This window comes from Melozone crissalis, unplaced genomic scaffold (genome assembly GCF_028551555.1).
Source record: "Melozone crissalis strain CALT ecotype California unplaced genomic scaffold, PUWL_Pcris_2 ptg000019l_1, whole genome shotgun sequence".
In the NCBI taxonomy this organism is placed as follows: domain Eukaryota; kingdom Metazoa; phylum Chordata; class Aves; order Passeriformes; family Passerellidae; genus Melozone; species Melozone crissalis.
This window is the reverse complement of record NW_026535797.1, coordinates 24213880-24232719: the sequence shown is the minus strand read 5'-3', so window position 1 is coordinate 24232719 and position 18840 is coordinate 24213880. Positions and strand designations below refer to the sequence as shown.

At 42.3% G+C, this 18840-nt stretch overlaps 1 protein-coding gene across 8 annotated transcripts in view; it reads right to left on the bottom strand.

The window, feature by feature from the left end:
• ZMIZ1 (zinc finger MIZ-type containing 1) overlaps nucleotides 1-18840 on the bottom strand; it is a 333497-nt gene continuing 314657 nt past the window's right edge. For 7 of the 8 annotated variants that reach the window (XM_054277262.1, XM_054277264.1, XM_054277263.1 and 4 more), the window contains 9 exons: nucleotides 16603-16813; nucleotides 15288-15393; nucleotides 14594-14754; nucleotides 14243-14310; nucleotides 12828-12896; nucleotides 12059-12306; nucleotides 9128-9291; nucleotides 3664-3912; nucleotides 1-108 (listed from right to left, as the gene is read on the bottom strand). In XM_054277262.1, the coding sequence (XP_054133237.1) occupies nucleotides 1-108; nucleotides 3664-3912; nucleotides 9128-9291; nucleotides 12059-12306; nucleotides 12828-12896; nucleotides 14243-14310; nucleotides 14594-14754; nucleotides 15288-15393; nucleotides 16603-16813 (1384 nt within the window). The remainder of the gene's footprint in view (nucleotides 109-3663; nucleotides 3913-9127; nucleotides 9292-12058; nucleotides 12307-12827; nucleotides 12897-14242; nucleotides 14311-14593; nucleotides 14755-15287; nucleotides 15394-16602; nucleotides 16814-18840) is intronic. The other variant, XM_054277265.1, reaches the window with a different exon arrangement.

Sequence of the window (18840 nt, the reverse complement as noted above, 5' to 3'; positions counted from 1 at the left end):
TCAGTTGTTCTCAAAGAGAGACAGAAGGTCATCATTGCTATTGCTTGGCAAATCAGGAGGATCCAGGTATGAAAGCAGCTCATCTGGATTTGTGAGTTCTGGAAGCAGCTATAAAATACAAAGATAAAATAAAAAATTACAGATAACAGAAACACAACTGAGAAAAGAAAGGGATTAAACACCACACGTTCCTGGAATCTGGTTTTCATAACAATATAGCCAAATAAAACAGAAGGCAGTGTCACAAGCCTAACACCCTCAGATGATGCAGTATCCAATTGCTTGTGAAAGTCTCTGTGACTCAGTTTTCACCTGTGAATTACATTATCATCTCAGTTAGGGTTTCTCAATCCACCTCCCCATCATATTGCCTGGCTCATGATACCGACAAAACCTTCTGGACAAATGCTCATTATGGATGTTTCCTATAAAACACTGCATAAACATTTGAAACAAGCACTTGGAGTAATCCACATTTGAGCTTCAAGGTAGATGGGCAAAGGCTGGTCTGGCCCTCACACATCAGTTTGATGGCCACTCAAAGCCTGCAACTCTACAGAAGGAGGCAGCCCTGTCCTTTGCTCACCCCTACTAACTCCTCAGTGCACTGATCTAAGCTCTGGGGCAGTGACCTGGAGCAAGGAACTCACCCAGGGTTAAAGCAACCAGCAAATCAGGAAAAGTGGAAAAAAAAAACCAATTAAGGAGGAGAATGGAGAGAGGAGGGGCAGGGCAGCTGGGCGAGTCCTTCTCCTTTCTGTGGCAGGAGTTTACAGTGGTTGGAAGTACTTACTTGACTACAGCATTACATGCAATTCCAGACATTTTAAAGGGTCACAGGTGTAACACTCCATCCAACAGAAGATGACCTAATCTGCACAGTGCTTTAAAGTATCAAAATGAATAGCTATGGGACTTCAATTTGTATTTCCATGAAAATGGAAATAAACCATCACAACACATTCTTTTTGATCTGACAGATGACAAGCACATTGTAACTCCTGGGTTGTGCATCAGGCAATGTTTTCTGCTCTGTAATGCATCTTGCCCTTTCCTAGGCAAATATAAAAGTGTCATATATAAAAAATTGCAGGGAACAGTTTGTAATAAAGCCCTTTTATGTTCTGCATTGTTTTAAATACAGAAATATATGGACTATTTTAACAAACTTAATAGTAGGTACATGAAATTAATTTTAAGTTGTTCAATGTTTTCAAATAGTATAAAACCAAAAGCTTGACCACTTCAATTTAACACTGTATTTACATGCTTCTATTACTCTTGTGCAAATGAAACTTCGTCTTCTAATATTATATGGATAAACAAATTTTTCAATAAGCTAAACATGAAATGCCAAAAAAGTTTACTGCTTTCTAAGCATTTAGAAAAAACGCAATGTCAAGTTTACATAAACAGAATCTCCCAGAAGGAATCTTCTTCTTAAGCTACCACCTCATTTTACTCATGGCAAAAATGCTATTGTCATTGTATTGAGATGTGAGACTTTTAAATTTACTTCACCTCCTATTAGAATTTTTTATGAGTATATTGTGAAAAAATCCAAAAAGAAAAAGTCCAAAAGAAAACAGCAGCCCCACCAAGTGTGGAGAAATAAAAAAGTTATTAAATCTGTCCTACAATTTTACAACTTGTTCTTAAAAATTTGAATCATCTATGAGACTCATTCTTGTATGCTGGGGATTTTTTAAAAAGTTTAAGAAGACTGGAAGTTTTAAGCAATAAGCTCAGTATGTGAAGTTGAAGTCTTCTGAGTTGTGAAGGTGAGCTCAGCTTCCCTCAGCCAGAGGGGACAGGCAGCAGAGCTGGCCTCCTGCCCCACTGGTGGGAAACCCAGAGACCTCAGGAAGGACTCGCTGGGAACTGAGAGTGCTGTGCTGGAGCAGGGACAGAAGAGAGAGGAGTGCCAGGGCCTGTGAGGGGGTGATGGGGACAGAAGCTACAGGAATGTGCCAGATTTAGGGTAGAGTTTGGAGACATGTACCCTGTGCTCCTGAAGTGCAAATGGAGAGGTCTAACCAGTGATTTCAGCCTTGAGCCTCTTCTGTCTGAAGTACCCATGCAGATCTCCCCTGTCTGTGCCTGCATCCATAGGAGGTGGATTCTTTAACCCAGGTTAAACCTCAGACTGCATCTCACTGAATTCCTGCAGAATGACTGTGACTGTGCCAGGAGGGAGTGGGTCAAGTTGCCCACAGTACAGTGCCCTGTTTGCTTTGCTGCATGGGACTTTATTCAGCCACAAGAGACCCATTAAAATAATCCATCTGATCAGGATCACAGGTATTTCCAGTAAGTTTATTTCCCACACTGTACAGCACTTGCCTCCTGTTAAGAAACCAGCAATCCTTCATCAGTGATAACCACAGTACTGTGCAAGTGTACAGATTTTTGTACTTTGCTTCTCACCAAGGAATGGGTGCCTGACCCATAACAAAATACTGTATGTTTCTTAAATATTAGAAGAAAAAAAGGAGACATTTTTATTTCACCTTTCAGTATTGCTCAGACAGGATCCTTAAGGGTTCAGAACTTGAATTGCCACATGAACTATTGTTCCCAAAGGATGTGCACACAACCGTATTGTGTGAAATAGCAGAAGTTGCCTCACTGATCACTGTTCCTGCAGCACCCTGAAGCCCCTATCTATTCCCTAACCCCTTTCCTCCCCTGTGAGGCTACCTGCCAGCCCAGTGCTCCTGTGTGACAGGGGAGATGCAAGTATACAGCAACAGCAAATACAGATATAAATCCAAGGCACAGAAGCAAACACATCTCTAAGGAAATTAACTGTGCAGCAGCAGACTTTGGAACAGACAGAAGATACACATACAGGAATGCATGACTCAAACAAAAATCCAATCCTAGTGCTGAGGATTTATATTTTGGGAGGTAGATGGCTAACCAGAGAGATATACCGCAAGTAAGTCACTTCCAACTCCACTGAATCGATGTTAAGAGATGGAAGACTACTTTTGGACTTAAAACTAGACCTCAGTTAGTTGTGAGCTACCTCCGATGGTGGCTAAGGAGGCAGAAAATGTCCATGTTGTTTATGTCCCTGTGTGGTGTACTGGGAAGAGGAACTTATGCTGCTGAGCCACCCACAAGAGTGGGTTTGGAAGGGCGCAGATGGTTTCTGGCTGCAGGGAGCAGGGACTGTGTCACAGGGTGGGCCAACACAGACCCCACTCCTGCTGGCCAGGACATGCCGCAGGGCTCAGCACAGAGCTCACGTGGCACAGCAATGCCACGGTCAGAACCTCACACAGCTGTGGCCCTCCTCCTGTCCAGGCACTGCAACAGCTTCAGGGTCCAGGAGAGCACAGTCCAACCAGCGCCGAGGTGGGAAAGGAGGAGATGGCTCCCGGCCTGGTGCCCGAGCTGCTGCCTAAAGAAGCGCCTGCCTCGGTGCTAGGAAGAGGCTTATGGCTCACACGCCACACAGCTGCTCCAACAGAGCCATCCGTTCTCCCAGCAGGTCAGGAGTGCCCTGTCACCTTGGCTGCAGCACCGGTGCCCATGTACCAAAGCATGAAGGATGGCATGTGCTGTGGAAGCGGCCCCGGCCCCTGCCCTCCCCGCCCTCCCGCGCGATGGAAGCACACGCTATGGCAGGCAGATGAGAGTATGACACAGACTTACATCCAGCGAGGGCTCCGGCATGTCGGGTGCTCCCTGTCCACCAGCCTGACCCTCTAAGGCTGAGGAGGGGTTAAAGGTCAGGTCACTGTGTGGATGGTTGCTAGAAGCGGCCGGGGGTGGCTGCCGGGACTGCTGGGTAGGAGGCCCGCTGTGATGTAATGGCTGCCCTGACTGGCTGCTGGGGTGAGGGACGTGCAAACCTTGCTGCATGGAAGTATGGGACTGATCAGTGCTGCCGGGATGAGGGATCTGCGGAGGAGGAAAAAAGCAGGAAAAGAAAGTGAGGCCACAAGGTACAGTGCTCGCGGTGCCTGACTCTGTAACTGCATGTTATAAAATGAAATAAATTAAAAAATGACACACACAACAAAAAACCCCAGCAAAACCAATCAACAAACAACAACAACAAAAAGAAAAAAGCGCCACTGGAAAAGGAAACTCCATATCCCAATGCTGGAGGAAATGTTTCAGCTTTTTGAAGGTTTTCTGCAAGGGGAAAAACCACATTGAACTTGAGCTGTTGGTTTGCTTCCTTGTAATGTGGAAAACTGTATATGAAGATGCAAAACAATGCACCACAAAGAGAAGGGAAGGGGGCTTATGGCCGCTGCTCAGCATTAGCAAGGCAGATGCTTTTGCCCTAAAAAATGTTATGAATGAACAGAGAATTTGCTGAATGATCCCTATGCCAGGAAACTCATTACCTGAGAAAATGCATCATTTCTGCTCAGCTCCCCTGTTCGGTAGCTTCCTGACACTGCAGCCTATTCCTGTCTCAGCTCTTCACAAACATCTTGCAAACACCAGCTCTTCCCCACTCCTTCCCTCCTTTTCTTCTCAGAATGCCCTGTTAAAGGCTGAAGGCTTTCCTTGCTGCCATTGCTGGGTTCTGATGGCTGACAGAACCAAGGCACTCAGGAAGCACATTCCCCACCATGAGCCGAGCTGCTGTGGGTGGCTGCACACCTGCTGACTGCAAAGTACACGGCCTTAGCTTCAACTAAGCCAACAATCACACTCTGCTCTGTATAAATTGTCTAGCAAGAGCTTAGTGGTTTTTTATGTTTTCTGTGGGGAATAAGCTACCAATCCACATGTGTCTGCCTAACCCTATTACCGAATGAGGGAAAAGTCTTTCTCACATGACAGAGAAGCAATAAAAATGCACAAGTCCAACTCTTCCTTCTGCTGCATGTCACATTTAATGCTAGTGGAATCTCTGGGGCTTGACCTTGGTGCCATGAGAAAGAAGTGTCTGAATGCTTCAGAATCAGGTATCTCATGTTAATTGGGCATATGGAGAAACAAAAAATGTAACCATTTTTTGAGGAATGCTACGTATTGGACAAAGTGAAGCTGAAATAAAGGAACAAATACATACAACAACAGCATGAAATTCATCCAGCCAAGCCAACAGAAACCAGCAAAAGGCTATGTCAGTATTCACCCTTTCATATCACATAAACTGCAAAGTTATCTCAACTTCAGCCTTCAGCTTCAGAAAGCAAAAGGGAGGTTATTAGAAAACTTAATTAAATATTCCCATAAAAAATTAGAGAAACAAATATTTTAAAAAATACTTTTCACCACTCTTAGAAAAACTGAAACTTGAATACTGATCCATTGGGACAGTCACACTCAGCTGCATGGAGGTACTTTTCAATACTTTGGTATTACAAAAGTTTGTGGAAATGATTCTACTTCCATGGTATTTGGCTTTCTGTCCCATATGAGAGTTGTATAAATAAGCAGGTCAGAAATACTACATTGTGTTTATACATTCAAGGATTTAAATATATATTTAGCTGATAACACAGTCACTTGGGTCCTTAGACAATGGGTGTATAGGGACTAATTGTTTATTGTAAGACTGAGGGCAATCATAGTCTTTGAAGAGCCATTGCAGATTCCAAATCCATCCAACTTAGGCCACTACTCCACCAGCCTCTCAGAGAAAGCAAAATGCTCAGGATGGGAACATTTTCTATTTGCATTCAGCTAAATGATGATAATTTTGCTATGGTGCAAACACATTGTAAGCAGCACACTTTGGGTATGTTTCGCTTGCACCTGCAACTCCCATCATTTTATTCTGAAAGCACTGACCCTCACTATGAATGCAGAGTCTAACAAAGTTGCCTTTGCTTGCACAATAATTCCAGAGCTGTTTTTAGCAGCAGAAGCTTCGACACTCTTAAAGTATTTACAGTCTATGAAAGAAAAGCTTCGAGCAGACAACTACATCTTCAGCTTAATAGCACAGAGCAGCACAGCTCTACAGCCCAACAGTGACCTCTAGGAGTGCTGAGATGTACAGCTGTGGAGCAACAGGGCCTGCCACTGCACAGCAATATTCTTTCTGTCTCTGAAGAAAATTATTAGTGGAGAAAATATCACCAGGTTAAGTCAATGGTTTATATCTCTCTCCATTACCAGGGGCACAGTTTTACCAACTCTTCTGCTGTGTTAGCTACCAAAACTGTTAAAAGATGCCATCCTGCCTACCCTGCTGATGTTCTTGGTCACTTTTCCCATCCACCTGTTTGCCACGTCTGCAAGGTGAAACCTTGTAGACATGCACTGAATTTCCCCACCCTGCCCCTGAATTAGTTTCCAGTCACATCAGTACCTGGGTCCAGATCACTTCATGGCTGCAGTAACACTTTTGCTGAGAGGGGGGAAAAGTGAAAATAGAAACAAGGGCAATGACTTTTTACAGTAGCACCAGCTCATATCACCTCCCTGAGTGTATGAACCTATGGCGTCATCATCCATTGCTCAGTCCCTCCTTACACTGTCTGCAAGAAACACTAAACTAGAGCTAACTGAATTCCCTGTTGTCTAAAATGTGGTTAAAATTTCTGAAAACAAACAGGAGCTGCCATGATTGTGGCAGCTGTTCTGCAGCAATCTTGCACTGCTGCAATGTGGTATCTGTTCCACAGCTCTCACAACACTGTGCTGGGGAAGAGGTATTCTGGTCATGTTTCAGATCCTGGTTTTTTTCTTCTTCTATAGGAGCAGAACAGCAGTGTTAAGGGAAGGAAATTCTGACTGATCCATCCCTGGTTACCCAGCCCTAAACACACTGGGCAAATATCTGCATTTCCTGGAGTGACCTACACAGTATGTTTGGAGGGATCAACTTTCTCTGCCTACCAACTGTGTAAGGGCCACCACATAAATCTTCAAACTAGGACTGCTAGGAACTTCCTCGGCAGCATTCAGCTCCAGTAAGAGAGACCTCAGGTCTAAAAGGACAGAACATCCAATCCCAACTCACCTTATAAATGGCCAAAGTGAATAGTACGTGCAAACTACAAAAAGCTGCTGTGTAAAAGGAAAGACAAAGCCAGAGAACAGCACAGGCGATACCTTAAAACCTCGGTACAATCACACCATTTGTTTATAGTTGTTTTTGTATGAAGTGTTTCTTTAAAGACATGCAACTACACAATTTAGGCATGTGTTAAAGGCATGTAATTTCTCTAAAAGCAGTCATTTTAAAAGATGTCTTTTCTTGAGTGTCTGCTACAGACAAACAGTTCATTTTGAGAGAAAAGAACAGAGGATAAGAAAGAAAGAGAAAAGCAGAGATTCTATAACACTGAAAAGGCCGTGCAGGAGCACTAAGAGTCCTCAAATGTGTACTGAAAACTGCACAGCCACATTGACAAGGTTAATCTAATTCTCCTCTGCTAAAAGACCTGAAAACTGATTCTCATTACAGAAAACCAGCCACTGACATAATGTAGGAATCTGCTTTAGCACTGCTTGCTATTCCCAAATGATATTGCTTGAGTAGCATGATAGATGAGGGAGAAGTGAGGCAAAGGTTTACTTTAATTGCCAGCTATCATAAGCAAGTATTAAATTTGCTACAGATTGGCCCACAGAACTGGAAGTCCATTAACGTTTGCCTAGATACACCCCCACAGCTCTGGAACATGCATGGCCTTGAGGAACTTTCACCTCTGCTATATGTAAACAGTGCCGTTTTCAGAAAGCTACAAATTCTTTACTTTTATATTCAACTACTTCATATCCTACCACTTCAAAAATTTCACCAGGGCAACAACTACAGCAAAGGTATGCCTGATGAAGTCAGGAGGCAGGTGCCAGATAATGGGAAGCAAAGAATAGTTCCTTGTGACTTTGATTTGAAGGAAAGCAGCTGTGAGTGGTTCAGGCTGGTTCGCCCATTTCCTCTCACTACTATATTCTGATACTGTGTGGTTGATTCTTGTGCAGAGAATTCTGACCATTCTGTGCTGTGTATGCACTATTTGCCAATGCAAAACTACAGCATGTTTGTCCTCATTTATCAGCCTGTAAAGTGGTAAAGTCATTACAGTTTCTGGACTCTTCCTCTGCAGACATCTTGGTACCTGGACTCTCTCCAAACTATACGGAGAACTCTTTCTCCACTCTCTTCTATTTCTCACCATCCTCCTTGGAAAACCCACTGCCAGCTAGAGGAGACACTGACTGAGTAGGCTTTTGCTGAGCATCTGCTACCACATTTCCTCATTACATTCTGAAATTGTACTTTCTAGGATTCACTAAAGACACGGCACATATGACTTGTCAAGTTAAACATCCTTCCTGTGCAGTAACAGTGCACTTTAAACCCCCTGCTCTGCAACTTAAATGAACATAAAAGGATGTATACACACCCCACACACAGAGTTAAAATAGATGACTAACCATGCCTAAGAGCTAAATGCTGCTGGTAGCTTTTCTATCACCTAGTTGCTGCAGTACTGCATTTTCTGGAGATATATAAATTTCTGGAGAAATATAGAAAGTACAGAAAACTCAGTGCTCTGAGCAAGCTGCTTTTCCAATACACAGTTCTGCCTCACCATCTGAGACCTGAGGAACCTCTACTTTTCAGTCTCCAACATTGATATTTTCAGACCAGTGGCAGTGTCTCTTCTTGAAATCTGCAAGCTTGTCCTATTACCAAAAGTTTAAAAGTGCCTTTCATGCTACTTGAGTAGAATTCCCCCACAAAATGCTTTGATGCAAATTTTGCCCTCAGAGAAAAAGCCAGGGAAGATATTGTCCCTGCTCTGAAGTCATCCAATATCTTGCTTTAACAAGCTGTCTCTTGGAGATGGATATTCACAGTCCTGCTGGCCTAGAGAATGAAGTACATTTTTTTCATGTGTCAGAGCAAAGCACAATGATTAATACAAGCACACTGAGCCAGGTTCTTTCTTTCAGATAAACAAGCTTAAATGAAAAGTCAAAAAGTGCAGAAATGCTTCTCCAAAACCTCAAAATGGCCAGAAACTAAAAATTGGCATTTCTGGCATTTTTCAAGACTACTCTATTTCACCAACTTCCCATGTGAGGAACCCACAGAAAGTAAAAGCAGTTCCTAAGGTGAGTCCATCGGCTGGATGAGAGCTCCTTACCCCCACCAAGGAGAACCTGTGTGCCCAGCACCATTACTTACAGATTCCTGCATGGGGTGACTGAGAGGTTTGTCCAGAGCTGCCATGCTGCTCGGCATGTCTGGGGGATGTGACAGCTGTGGCCCATGCATGAAGTCATTCATAGATGTGCCACCAGGATTCCCATGCGGGAAGTCAAAATTGCCATGACCTTGGTAACTGTTGCCTGAAAGAGAAACAGATGTGATTTGTTTCCAAGGTTGATCTCTGAGTATCTTGCAGGAGCTGTGTGATGAGTGCCCTCCCTGCACAGCACAGGGAGCTGTGACACTGAGCTTGACAAAGCTGTGGCCCCAGTGATGAGAGAGTGGGGACAGGGCACTTGGCTTCCAAACACTGGCTGCTGCAATAATTCATTTACGAGTTGGAACTAATTGAAAACTGCTGACACTTTGAAAAACTATTGCCAAGTCACCACATAAACTTAACCATGCTGAGAAGTAAACAGGATATTAAATTCTATGGGGTATTTGTATCTGGAAGCATCTCAGTGTAACTGAGACTGACTGCCCAAGTCCAGGATTATTTATCGGACACCTGTGTTATTTATGGCTGTGCTTCTAAACACTCAGTAAGACTGTAGCATTGCTTCAGCTTCTGATGAAAATAATTGACAGAAGTGAATCTGGAAGATGCCACAATACCAGTTCATAGCACAGTCTCTACTCTATCCCTTCATAAAAGGCATAGAAGAGGTGTTCTTATCTAATTGGGGCTCCCACAAAACTTAGAAAATTCCCTTGACTGACTGGATTTACACACACATCTTGAAGCCTGGAGTCCCCTCCTGCTCTGCAGGACAAGTACTGTATGACCACCGTCCATAGGGATCCAGCCCACCTCAGCCCAGGGATCTCCTGAATTCTAAAGCAAGCACATATCCCAGTACAAGGATTTTACTCTTCATATTTTTTGTCAAGATTGCTCTCTTAACACTTCTAACTCAGATATCAACCCTAGTGGCTTATTTGCTATGAAAAAGTGAACTAAAACCATTCACCTATTTCATACAAGCAACTGAAGTGGATGATACTGAGCACTGAAATAACAGAACAGCTTTGGAGCTTGCACAGAGAGCCTGCAGTTTGTCAGTAGAAGTACCACAGTTTTAAATATTCAACTCAAGAAGGGAGTTTGACAAACTGAAGTAGTTGCATCATTTGCTCTTTAGCACAGCTTCACAAGCAGAAGTTTAATCTTGGAGGAATAGTAGTCATTAGCCATGTAAGAGTACTTCTCAAAGATGTCAGGACTTTGATCTATCATGTAAATACTGCAGAGTCTTACTAATTCTCATTTTGTTAATCTGCAAACTGGATGAGTCTCACAGAACATAGCTGGTCTTGCCTTGCATCAGGAATAATTAATTAGCAGGCAGCTGGAATGTGGTCTTGTAGCACTGAAAATTTGTTATGTTTGCAAATTAAACCTCAGTATGCTTCCTGTCAAACCCAAATAAACAAACATAAACCACAGTAGTAATACTACTACTACTACATTGCTCTGAAGAACTGTTAATCAGAGGACATTATGTAATTGCAATCACTAAGTTTCAGCGCACGTATTGATGGAGAATAAAGATAAAAGGCACTGTGCCCAGGGGTTACAGCCACACAGCAGCAAGCCCCTCTCTGCAGCAAGGGCAGAGCCACGTGCTGAGGGAGAGACCTGTGAGACATTTGGGATAATCTGGCACACTGTGTGACATCCCTACTGCAGGGCAAACAGGTGGGTTCACCTGCCAGAGGGCACTCAGGGCTCCAAGGAGCAGTCACTGCCTCTGCTACAGGACCCAGAGGGGAAGGCAGCAAAGTAACAGTCTAGGCAGCAATGCTCACAGCAGGCCTAAACCCCACATGTGATGTGGCTATCCTGTCTGCTCCTGAGCATGAGCTGGAAATATGGTGAGGAATAGACAGCTCTGTTCTCAGGCTCTGACTGCACTTCACTCCTACTAAATGGGGGGAAAATAAGTGATTCAGTGCTCTTGGCTTTGTTATAGTAATCATTCATCTGTTTGAAAACCTTGTAGGTTTTATCATCTGTCATCAGTTTTGCAGTCACTGGAGCAAATTAACCGTATTTTGCACGCAATCTATATTTTTCTTCAACGCCTGCAAAAAGCACATGTATCACCTTGTAATCAATTTGGGGATTCTGATAGTGTGAACAGTTGGTCTTTTCCCAGAACTGAACTGACTCATATAATGTTACTTGCAAAAGAAACAGTCTCTGGTTTCATGTTTTCAGAATTGTCACTATAATTGAGTTATTCACAACATACCAGTAATGTGAAAACCTATCTCCATTGCCTGCATTTAGTTCCCTGTTCCTCAGTCTGGTAGCACATGGGCCAAGGAGCTCAAAAGTAATTTTCTAATGCAAAGGTGTTTGCAAAGCAGCTAAAAGTTTTTTACAAGTTGTCCCTTTTCTGGTGGTCTATGGAATGTCACTCACCTGGCCACAAGCTAACCTAGTGGCCCAAGTAGCAGGGTTAATGGGTCAGGTTTTCTACTTATGTAGTACCAGATGTTTTCTCTTGAGAGTGGAACAGAAGGAAAATGCACAGAAAAAAATTGCAGAAATATGTCTATTATGGCAGGCCATGAATATAGAAGGTAATATACAATGTTTCTTGATTCAGGGAGGGCTGCATGACTATGAGTATGACAAGCACAAATACGTAAAATATTAAATAAAATAATTATTACTATAATATATAAGCAAAATATAATACTTACTAAAATATATACTCCATTGACCAGATGAACCTTAACTGAAAAGACCTACTCAGAATTTCAGAATTGCAGCCATATCATTTACTGTCCTCATGTATCACTCTGAGAGGATGCACTGACACACCTGAATCACAAGGCTGACTGAAGCACTGAGGCCAGAGAGAGCAGCTGGGTGCACAAAGCCATAGCACTAACCTTGGTTACCATATTCAGTGGAGTTGTTGCCTCCTGGAGGAGGGGGTAGGGATGGGTAAGGTGATGGACCAGGACCCAAAGCTGCAATCATCTCCATTACATTTGGCATGATCATCTGGCTTGGACTCATTGTCTTAAATCTTTTTGAGGGAATGCCATCTGGGTCATCTTTGATGTGAATATCTGACTTTATAGGAACCGGCCTCCAACTGCAAGTTGGATCAATGGTAACTTCTTCAAACTCGGAGCTGTAAAACAATGTGAAAATTTAGCATTTAGTTGAATATTTTTAAATCAATTCTGCTGAAGTTTCCATAAGAATCTGCATGGTAACCAATGTTCTGAAAAGCTCTGGTGTAATACAACATTAAGATCTCTTACTCCTCAAGAGTGTGCTGAAAGCAAATTTAAAAAAAGGCAACCATGAGAACACATTTCTGTGTTTATCCACACAATGAAATCCAAACATATCAATGTGGTTTGTCACCTCTGAATCAGAGGGACTGCTTGTAAATATAAGAAAGTATTTAATCCTCCATTCTGGCTCGTCCCTCTGCTTCACTGGTGAAGCTGCCATTAAGAAATAACCCAAACAACATCTACAAAGAAGATGGAAACTGATTCACTCTGTCACCTGCTCCCCCCAAGACACCATGCAATGGAATATTCAAGTTCAATCACCAAGATCTATTTTGGTGTGACTATCTCAGTACTCATTGCCATAACTCCTAGTTGCTTAGTCTTGGATATCAGCAGGGAGATCACTTACTTTTGTATGGCGTTCAGAATACCCCACATATACTGGTCAACCTCCAAGCCCTCCAAGAGAGCAGTTTTACTAAAAAGTAAAAAAAAAAAACAAAACCAAACTTCATGTTAGAATATTGCAAGGGAAAGAATGATTTGGGGAAACAGTTTTAGTTCTACATCTACATTACCAGGATATTTACACCAAATAAATAAGGATACATCTACTTGTGTGTGTCCACAAGCTGTTCACATTCTTTAAGTAATTTTTGTTAGTGAAATACACTGCAAATTTGAAGTATTTCCAAACATAGCAGATCTCTCCTGTGAACATCAGTTAGCACTATTTTTTTTATTAGATCTTTCTCTTTTTTGAGGTCCACAGTACTACTGCAAAGCAACTAAGTGTTACAGCTACTCTACTTAATGGGTAGCACAAATGGGGACAGAACAAAACAAAACTGGAAATGACTTAGCTATGTAGACAGATCTGAATGCAGGTGCTCATGCTTAGAGACACAGGACAAAAATTTAGCCTAGATGCATGGATACATGAATTAAGAAGGCAAGATAACCAACTCTCATGATATTTTTATCCAAATGTAGCAGACAGAAGAGATTTGGGCAGTTTGGAGAAAGCACTTGTGTGTTAGGGCACAGATCAGCCGTGGACAGTAATGGAAACGAGCTCGTCTCCAGCCTGCCATGTCCTCAGAGCATCCAGAGTGGGTAATCCCCACTGCTGTTTGTACCTAACACTGGCTGGCAGAGCAAGGACCCAACTGCAGATTGTGCAGGGCCAGGGCCAGCTGTTACAGCCACAGCTGCTGGAGCTGAAGAGCCCTGGCTCCTCAGCTGAGGCTGGAGCCCGCTCCCAACCTGTTCAGGGAGCACAGGAGGTGACAGACACTGAACTGGCCTGCAGACATTCTGCTGCGTTTTCTGCCCAGTTAAACAAGGATGGAAAATCTGTTACCACTTACAAGTTTTTCTTCCATTTTTTCTGCAGTACGCTAACTCATTGGTCAAAATATTAGCTTGAAATTATACCAAGGTATCCATCTCTCTTTTTCTCTAAGCAACAACTCCAGCTTTTGCTCCTTGGAAATTTTTTAAAAAAAATCAGCCTTATTCTAGATTGTAGATATCTATCTTATCAATGTAAATATCTGATCCTCTTTTGAACCCTACACAACCCATTGATGATCTGGAATGAAATCTGGTGAGAAAATATATTGTTATGTTTTTTAAATTTCTAATAACCCAGGGTGGTAAAATATTGCAGGAATTCTCATTGGACTTTATGCTATTTAAGTAAATGTGATATATAACCTTATTTCCTGGAACTTCCTTCTTCTCTCCTTTAAGATCTTAAATATGATCTGAATTTGGTCAAAGTGTGTACAACTGCATTTTATGTAGTATGGATGCACTTACTTGCATACTGGACACCGCCAAGTTCCTCTTTCACAGTTCAGTTGCAAGTAAGATTCCAGATCAAAGCACTAGGTATCAGAAAAAAACAAAAAAGGAAAAAAAACAAACCAGACAAAACAAAAGGAAAATACTGTATTAAATGAAGCAGTTAGACAAAAGTAAAATTGACATGAAAAAAGCCTCCTAGCACTGAGAACTAAAACAAACAGCTTACTGTTCTCCTTTACATTAAGCATCATACAGTTAACTACTGAGGCTTACAGACACAAATGCCATGTTTAGGTGCTCCCACACTGAAGGTACTGCACTACCACGTGGCTGAGGGACCCTGCAGGCACTGCCCCCACTCACCTGTACGTGCTTGCAGTCGTGACCCCTGGCCGGGAGCTGGATCCGCCGGAATGTGATCGGACACTTGAGAGACACTTTGATAGCAGTCTGCTCCACCCCATCCTCCCCATTTAGTGTTGCATTGCCAGAGGAAGCTGCTACACTGCTGAAGTTCCTCTTGACTGTTTAGGAAGAAGGTGAGAAAGCACAAGTGTATTGTAAGTTCTTACACAGAAATCTGAAATTTCTTCAACATTTAAGAAATTACTTCAACATCTAAGGGACAATTGAATGAACAATAGGCCCACAGAGGTGTCTTCTGAGTAATTTAGAACATTCTCCTGAACAGAAAAAACATCATACATGCATATCAGCTATATTCTTAATCAAATTAAGTGTCATACAAGTACTGAAAGCAGCCCTAGATAAATAAAGAATTAATCTTTCTTTATTGGTGAGTCAAAGACAAATACAGGGGAAAAGCCAGAGAGATTCTTCTGGAATAGGACAGTCCTCTTTAGGAACTAAGCTTGTGTCCTTGAAACTTTGTTACCTCCACCCAAATAGCCATTCATCTATCCACATCATGTTCTGCAAATTCCTTAAGTACAGCTTTAGGTTATCAGCAAACAAGTAAATCTGGTGCAGAGATAGCTTATCACAACTGAACATAGACATTCTGGGAAATCATCACCCCCACAGAAGGCAAACTCACTCTTGGTGATACAATGCTCTGCTGGGAGGAGGCGTTTCTTCAGTAGACCTTGGAGTACGGAGCGGACCGATGGCCGGTGCACCAACTGCAACACGAACAAGTGCGACTGCAAGGAAACACTTCTTGTTAGGAAGGGAACCCAGCACACAGGTTAAACGTTTGGGAGTGTTTAATGCACTCCCAAACTGAGCTGCACTCTTCCCTTGGACACTTGGTTTCTGTGAGAGCCTGAGGCTTAAACATAAAAGCTGGTTCTGCTCTGCTGAGCACACACGCTCCCTTATGGATATTCTGCACACTGTGCAGTTACTCCACACTTCATGTAAAGAAGGGCTTTAAAAATGCAAGGATTTTCTGCATTTTCTCCCTCCCGAATATTCAGTATACATTCAGCTGACATATTAATCTCTGACTTCGGGGTTTATTTTTAAAACCTTGGACTGTCTGACACAGCCTAGCCTTACCTGCCTGCCCTCAGACTACGCTGGAAGTTGTGAAAACAATTTGCAACTGATGTGCCTGGAATCAGCTGAATCTTCTTACCCAACACAGAGCTCGTTGTGGATTCACAGGATGCTGCCCCCTGCTCTTTGCCACCAGATAAATGACCTTATGCAGGGAAACACCCATGTGAAGTAAAGAAAAATGGGTGGATGGCTTCTTGTCAAAGTGCCTCACACCGTGACCTTGTGAGAGCTAGCAGCTTGCTTTATTGTCAGTGACAAGAGAACAGTCAGAAGCTCTGACTGGATTTGCAGAACAGTCTGCATTAAAAATACAGTACTCATCCCCAAGAGTAACTAACCCGTGGAAAAGGAGAAAGGGGAAAGCTGAATGGTCTAGATTGCATCTTTGAATATGAGTTTTTCATCTGAAAAGGTACTGAAAATTCATCACCAGCACCAATGTTGATGTTTTCATGACAAACCAAAGACTGTATAGTTTAATACACTATGTAAATGAAATTAGTACCATCAACAGTCTTCATTGCAATCATCTACTTCTACATCAACAGACTTCAGCTCCCTTGTTACACAGGCACACATGAGAAGGTGGGAGATAAAACTCCCTCCCCTAGACCATGAACCTTGTCAGAGACATTGGAAGGACGCCACTACATTCTGCAACAATTAAGCAGCAAAAATTTCCATATTAGCACTCTGACTGTGTCAACATCATTAAGTAAAAACCTTACCAGAAAAAGGCATGGAAAAAAAATGAGAGTAAGGCTCTTTCAGCTAAGGCAACGTTTGCAAACTGCTGTAAATAGCAGAGTCAGCATGAGCAGCTGCAGCCCTGAGCGGGGTGTACTTACACAACAGCACGCTGTGACTGTAATCTGAATGGTGTTTCTCCCTGGCTGGCAGACGTGCTTTAGGTGCAGAGGTTTATGAGATGTCTTGTTGTCACCACGCTCGATGGTAAGTGGGGTTGCATTAACGCTGACCTGGACTGAAGCTGGCCAGTTTGTGTTCATTTGTCTGTCTTCATGGTGATAGCACTTAAACTGCAATTCCAAGTCAGACCTGCAAAACAACCAATAAATCTTCCTTTAACTTTGCTTTCACACTGCACAGGACGGTGGTTTTTATGCTAGGAACATTTTTATTGATCAATCAGATTATTTTTCTTGAATTATTGCCATTAAGAATATAACACACTTTCTTCATAAAAGCCCTGAACAAAAGCAAGTCATGATGAATTAATGATGCAAGCATGACCCGAAGTTGTTCCTATTTTACAATTTTAAAGGACTTTTCAAGGAAGCATCTCAAACCTCTTCGCAAACCCAGACCATGGAGTGATCCTGCAGAAAGAAGAAGGTCAACATCAGGTAGGTCCTTCCTGTCTTAGGAATTAAGAATGAGAAACCAATATGCTGCAATGGTTGTGCTGGAAGTCTGGATTCTTCACTACCTCAGAGCACTCAAAGAAGCATTTGAATGAATGCATGTCAGACAAAATACAAATACAGCTAATCCTGCCTTAGAACAAGTAAATTAACTAAGATAAAACTCCTATATCTTACTCCCCACCAAAATCAGTTTTCTGTGATTCTAAATTAACATGGCTGTGGACTAAATCTATCCAATTTGGACCTTCTTTCAGGGCATGAATTCCTCCCACCTTCCCTATGATAACTTTCACTCACTATTTAGCTCCTCAGAAATTAGTTCTATAACACCTTCAAAAAATGAAAAGGCTGAGATGAAGTTAATTAAAAATTAAGTGGGTAGAGACTATGACTTTAGTTTCATAAGTGTATGTTGACCTTGTGTTAGGAATGAGTAATTTCAAGAAGAAATTTAAAAGAACACAGAAAACTGAACTGAAATGTCAGAATTCTGCTGTTCTTGACAGCAAAAGACAGGTCAAAGTTTACTGTGCTAACTTTAAGTGTACATTCCTGAACAATGTATGTTACCTGAAAGAAGATATCTTTGTAAGATCCAAGAGGAGCAGCTCATTCAGGAGATTAACATCCTAACTGCCATTTTCCTTACAAAGATTTCAATCTGACTCAACACCATCTTTTCTGGATTCCAAAACATCAAGATTTAGCAGTGGACACAAACATGTGGGTTTTTTAAAAAGCAAGTTATAGAATACAAATTACCCGAGCTTTCAACATAAGCCATCTGCATGAAGTTTTTTCAGGCTTTTTTTCATTCTTTTAGTAACCATTTTCTGAAAGCTCAGTATGCAAATTCCACTCAGTTTCTCACCTCAGGAGACACAGCACAGTGATCCTGGAGGGGAGCAAGCCTTGGTAGCTCTGATACACGAGGCAAGCAGGAAGGTGAGCAGGCCTGCTGAGTGTCACAGGGTGACAGAGCTCAGGACAGCTCCGTGTCCTCAGCACACAGCATCTCCACCATGGGACATTATTAACAGCACAGCAGTGTGAAGGCTGAACCAGCTTCAAGGAGACATTTTCCCTGCCTTCAACCTTTCTGTTTATTGTAACCATGAGAGGTTCCCATGGGGAGAAACACACTTGCATTGCTATTCATTATGTGTGTGCACGTGAGAGGTTTTGCCGAATATTTTAACTAGCAGAAAAATATTGAGAATTGGCTCGGTTCCACCATTCTCTATAAAAACCAAAATCCATCCACACATGTGACTAATTCATTTTTCTGGCATCCATCCAGCCCTCAGCTTAATGTGAAATGACTTCATTACAGGACTATCCGTTCTCCCCACTATTAACAGGCTTTTCAAAACAGCAGACCTGAGCACAGTTTACCTATGAGTCTTCATTAAAATAAGTTTAAATAAAGGCTATGTGTTTGGTGAGGGAAGGAAGAAAGAAAGAACAGATATTAAGAAACAGCCTCATGCCTCAGTGCAGCACTATAAATCTACTGAATGAGCCAGCACAATCCCCAGTAGTGATTACTTATTAATAAGAACTGGCAAATAACTGCCAAAACTCCCCGTGCTGCGAGTACTCCACGTTAATGAAATGCAAGTAAGCAATAACTGACCTCAAAGTTAGGTGTTAATTATTGGATGTGGTCTGCCTGCAATCTCCCTCCCTCCCAGCCCC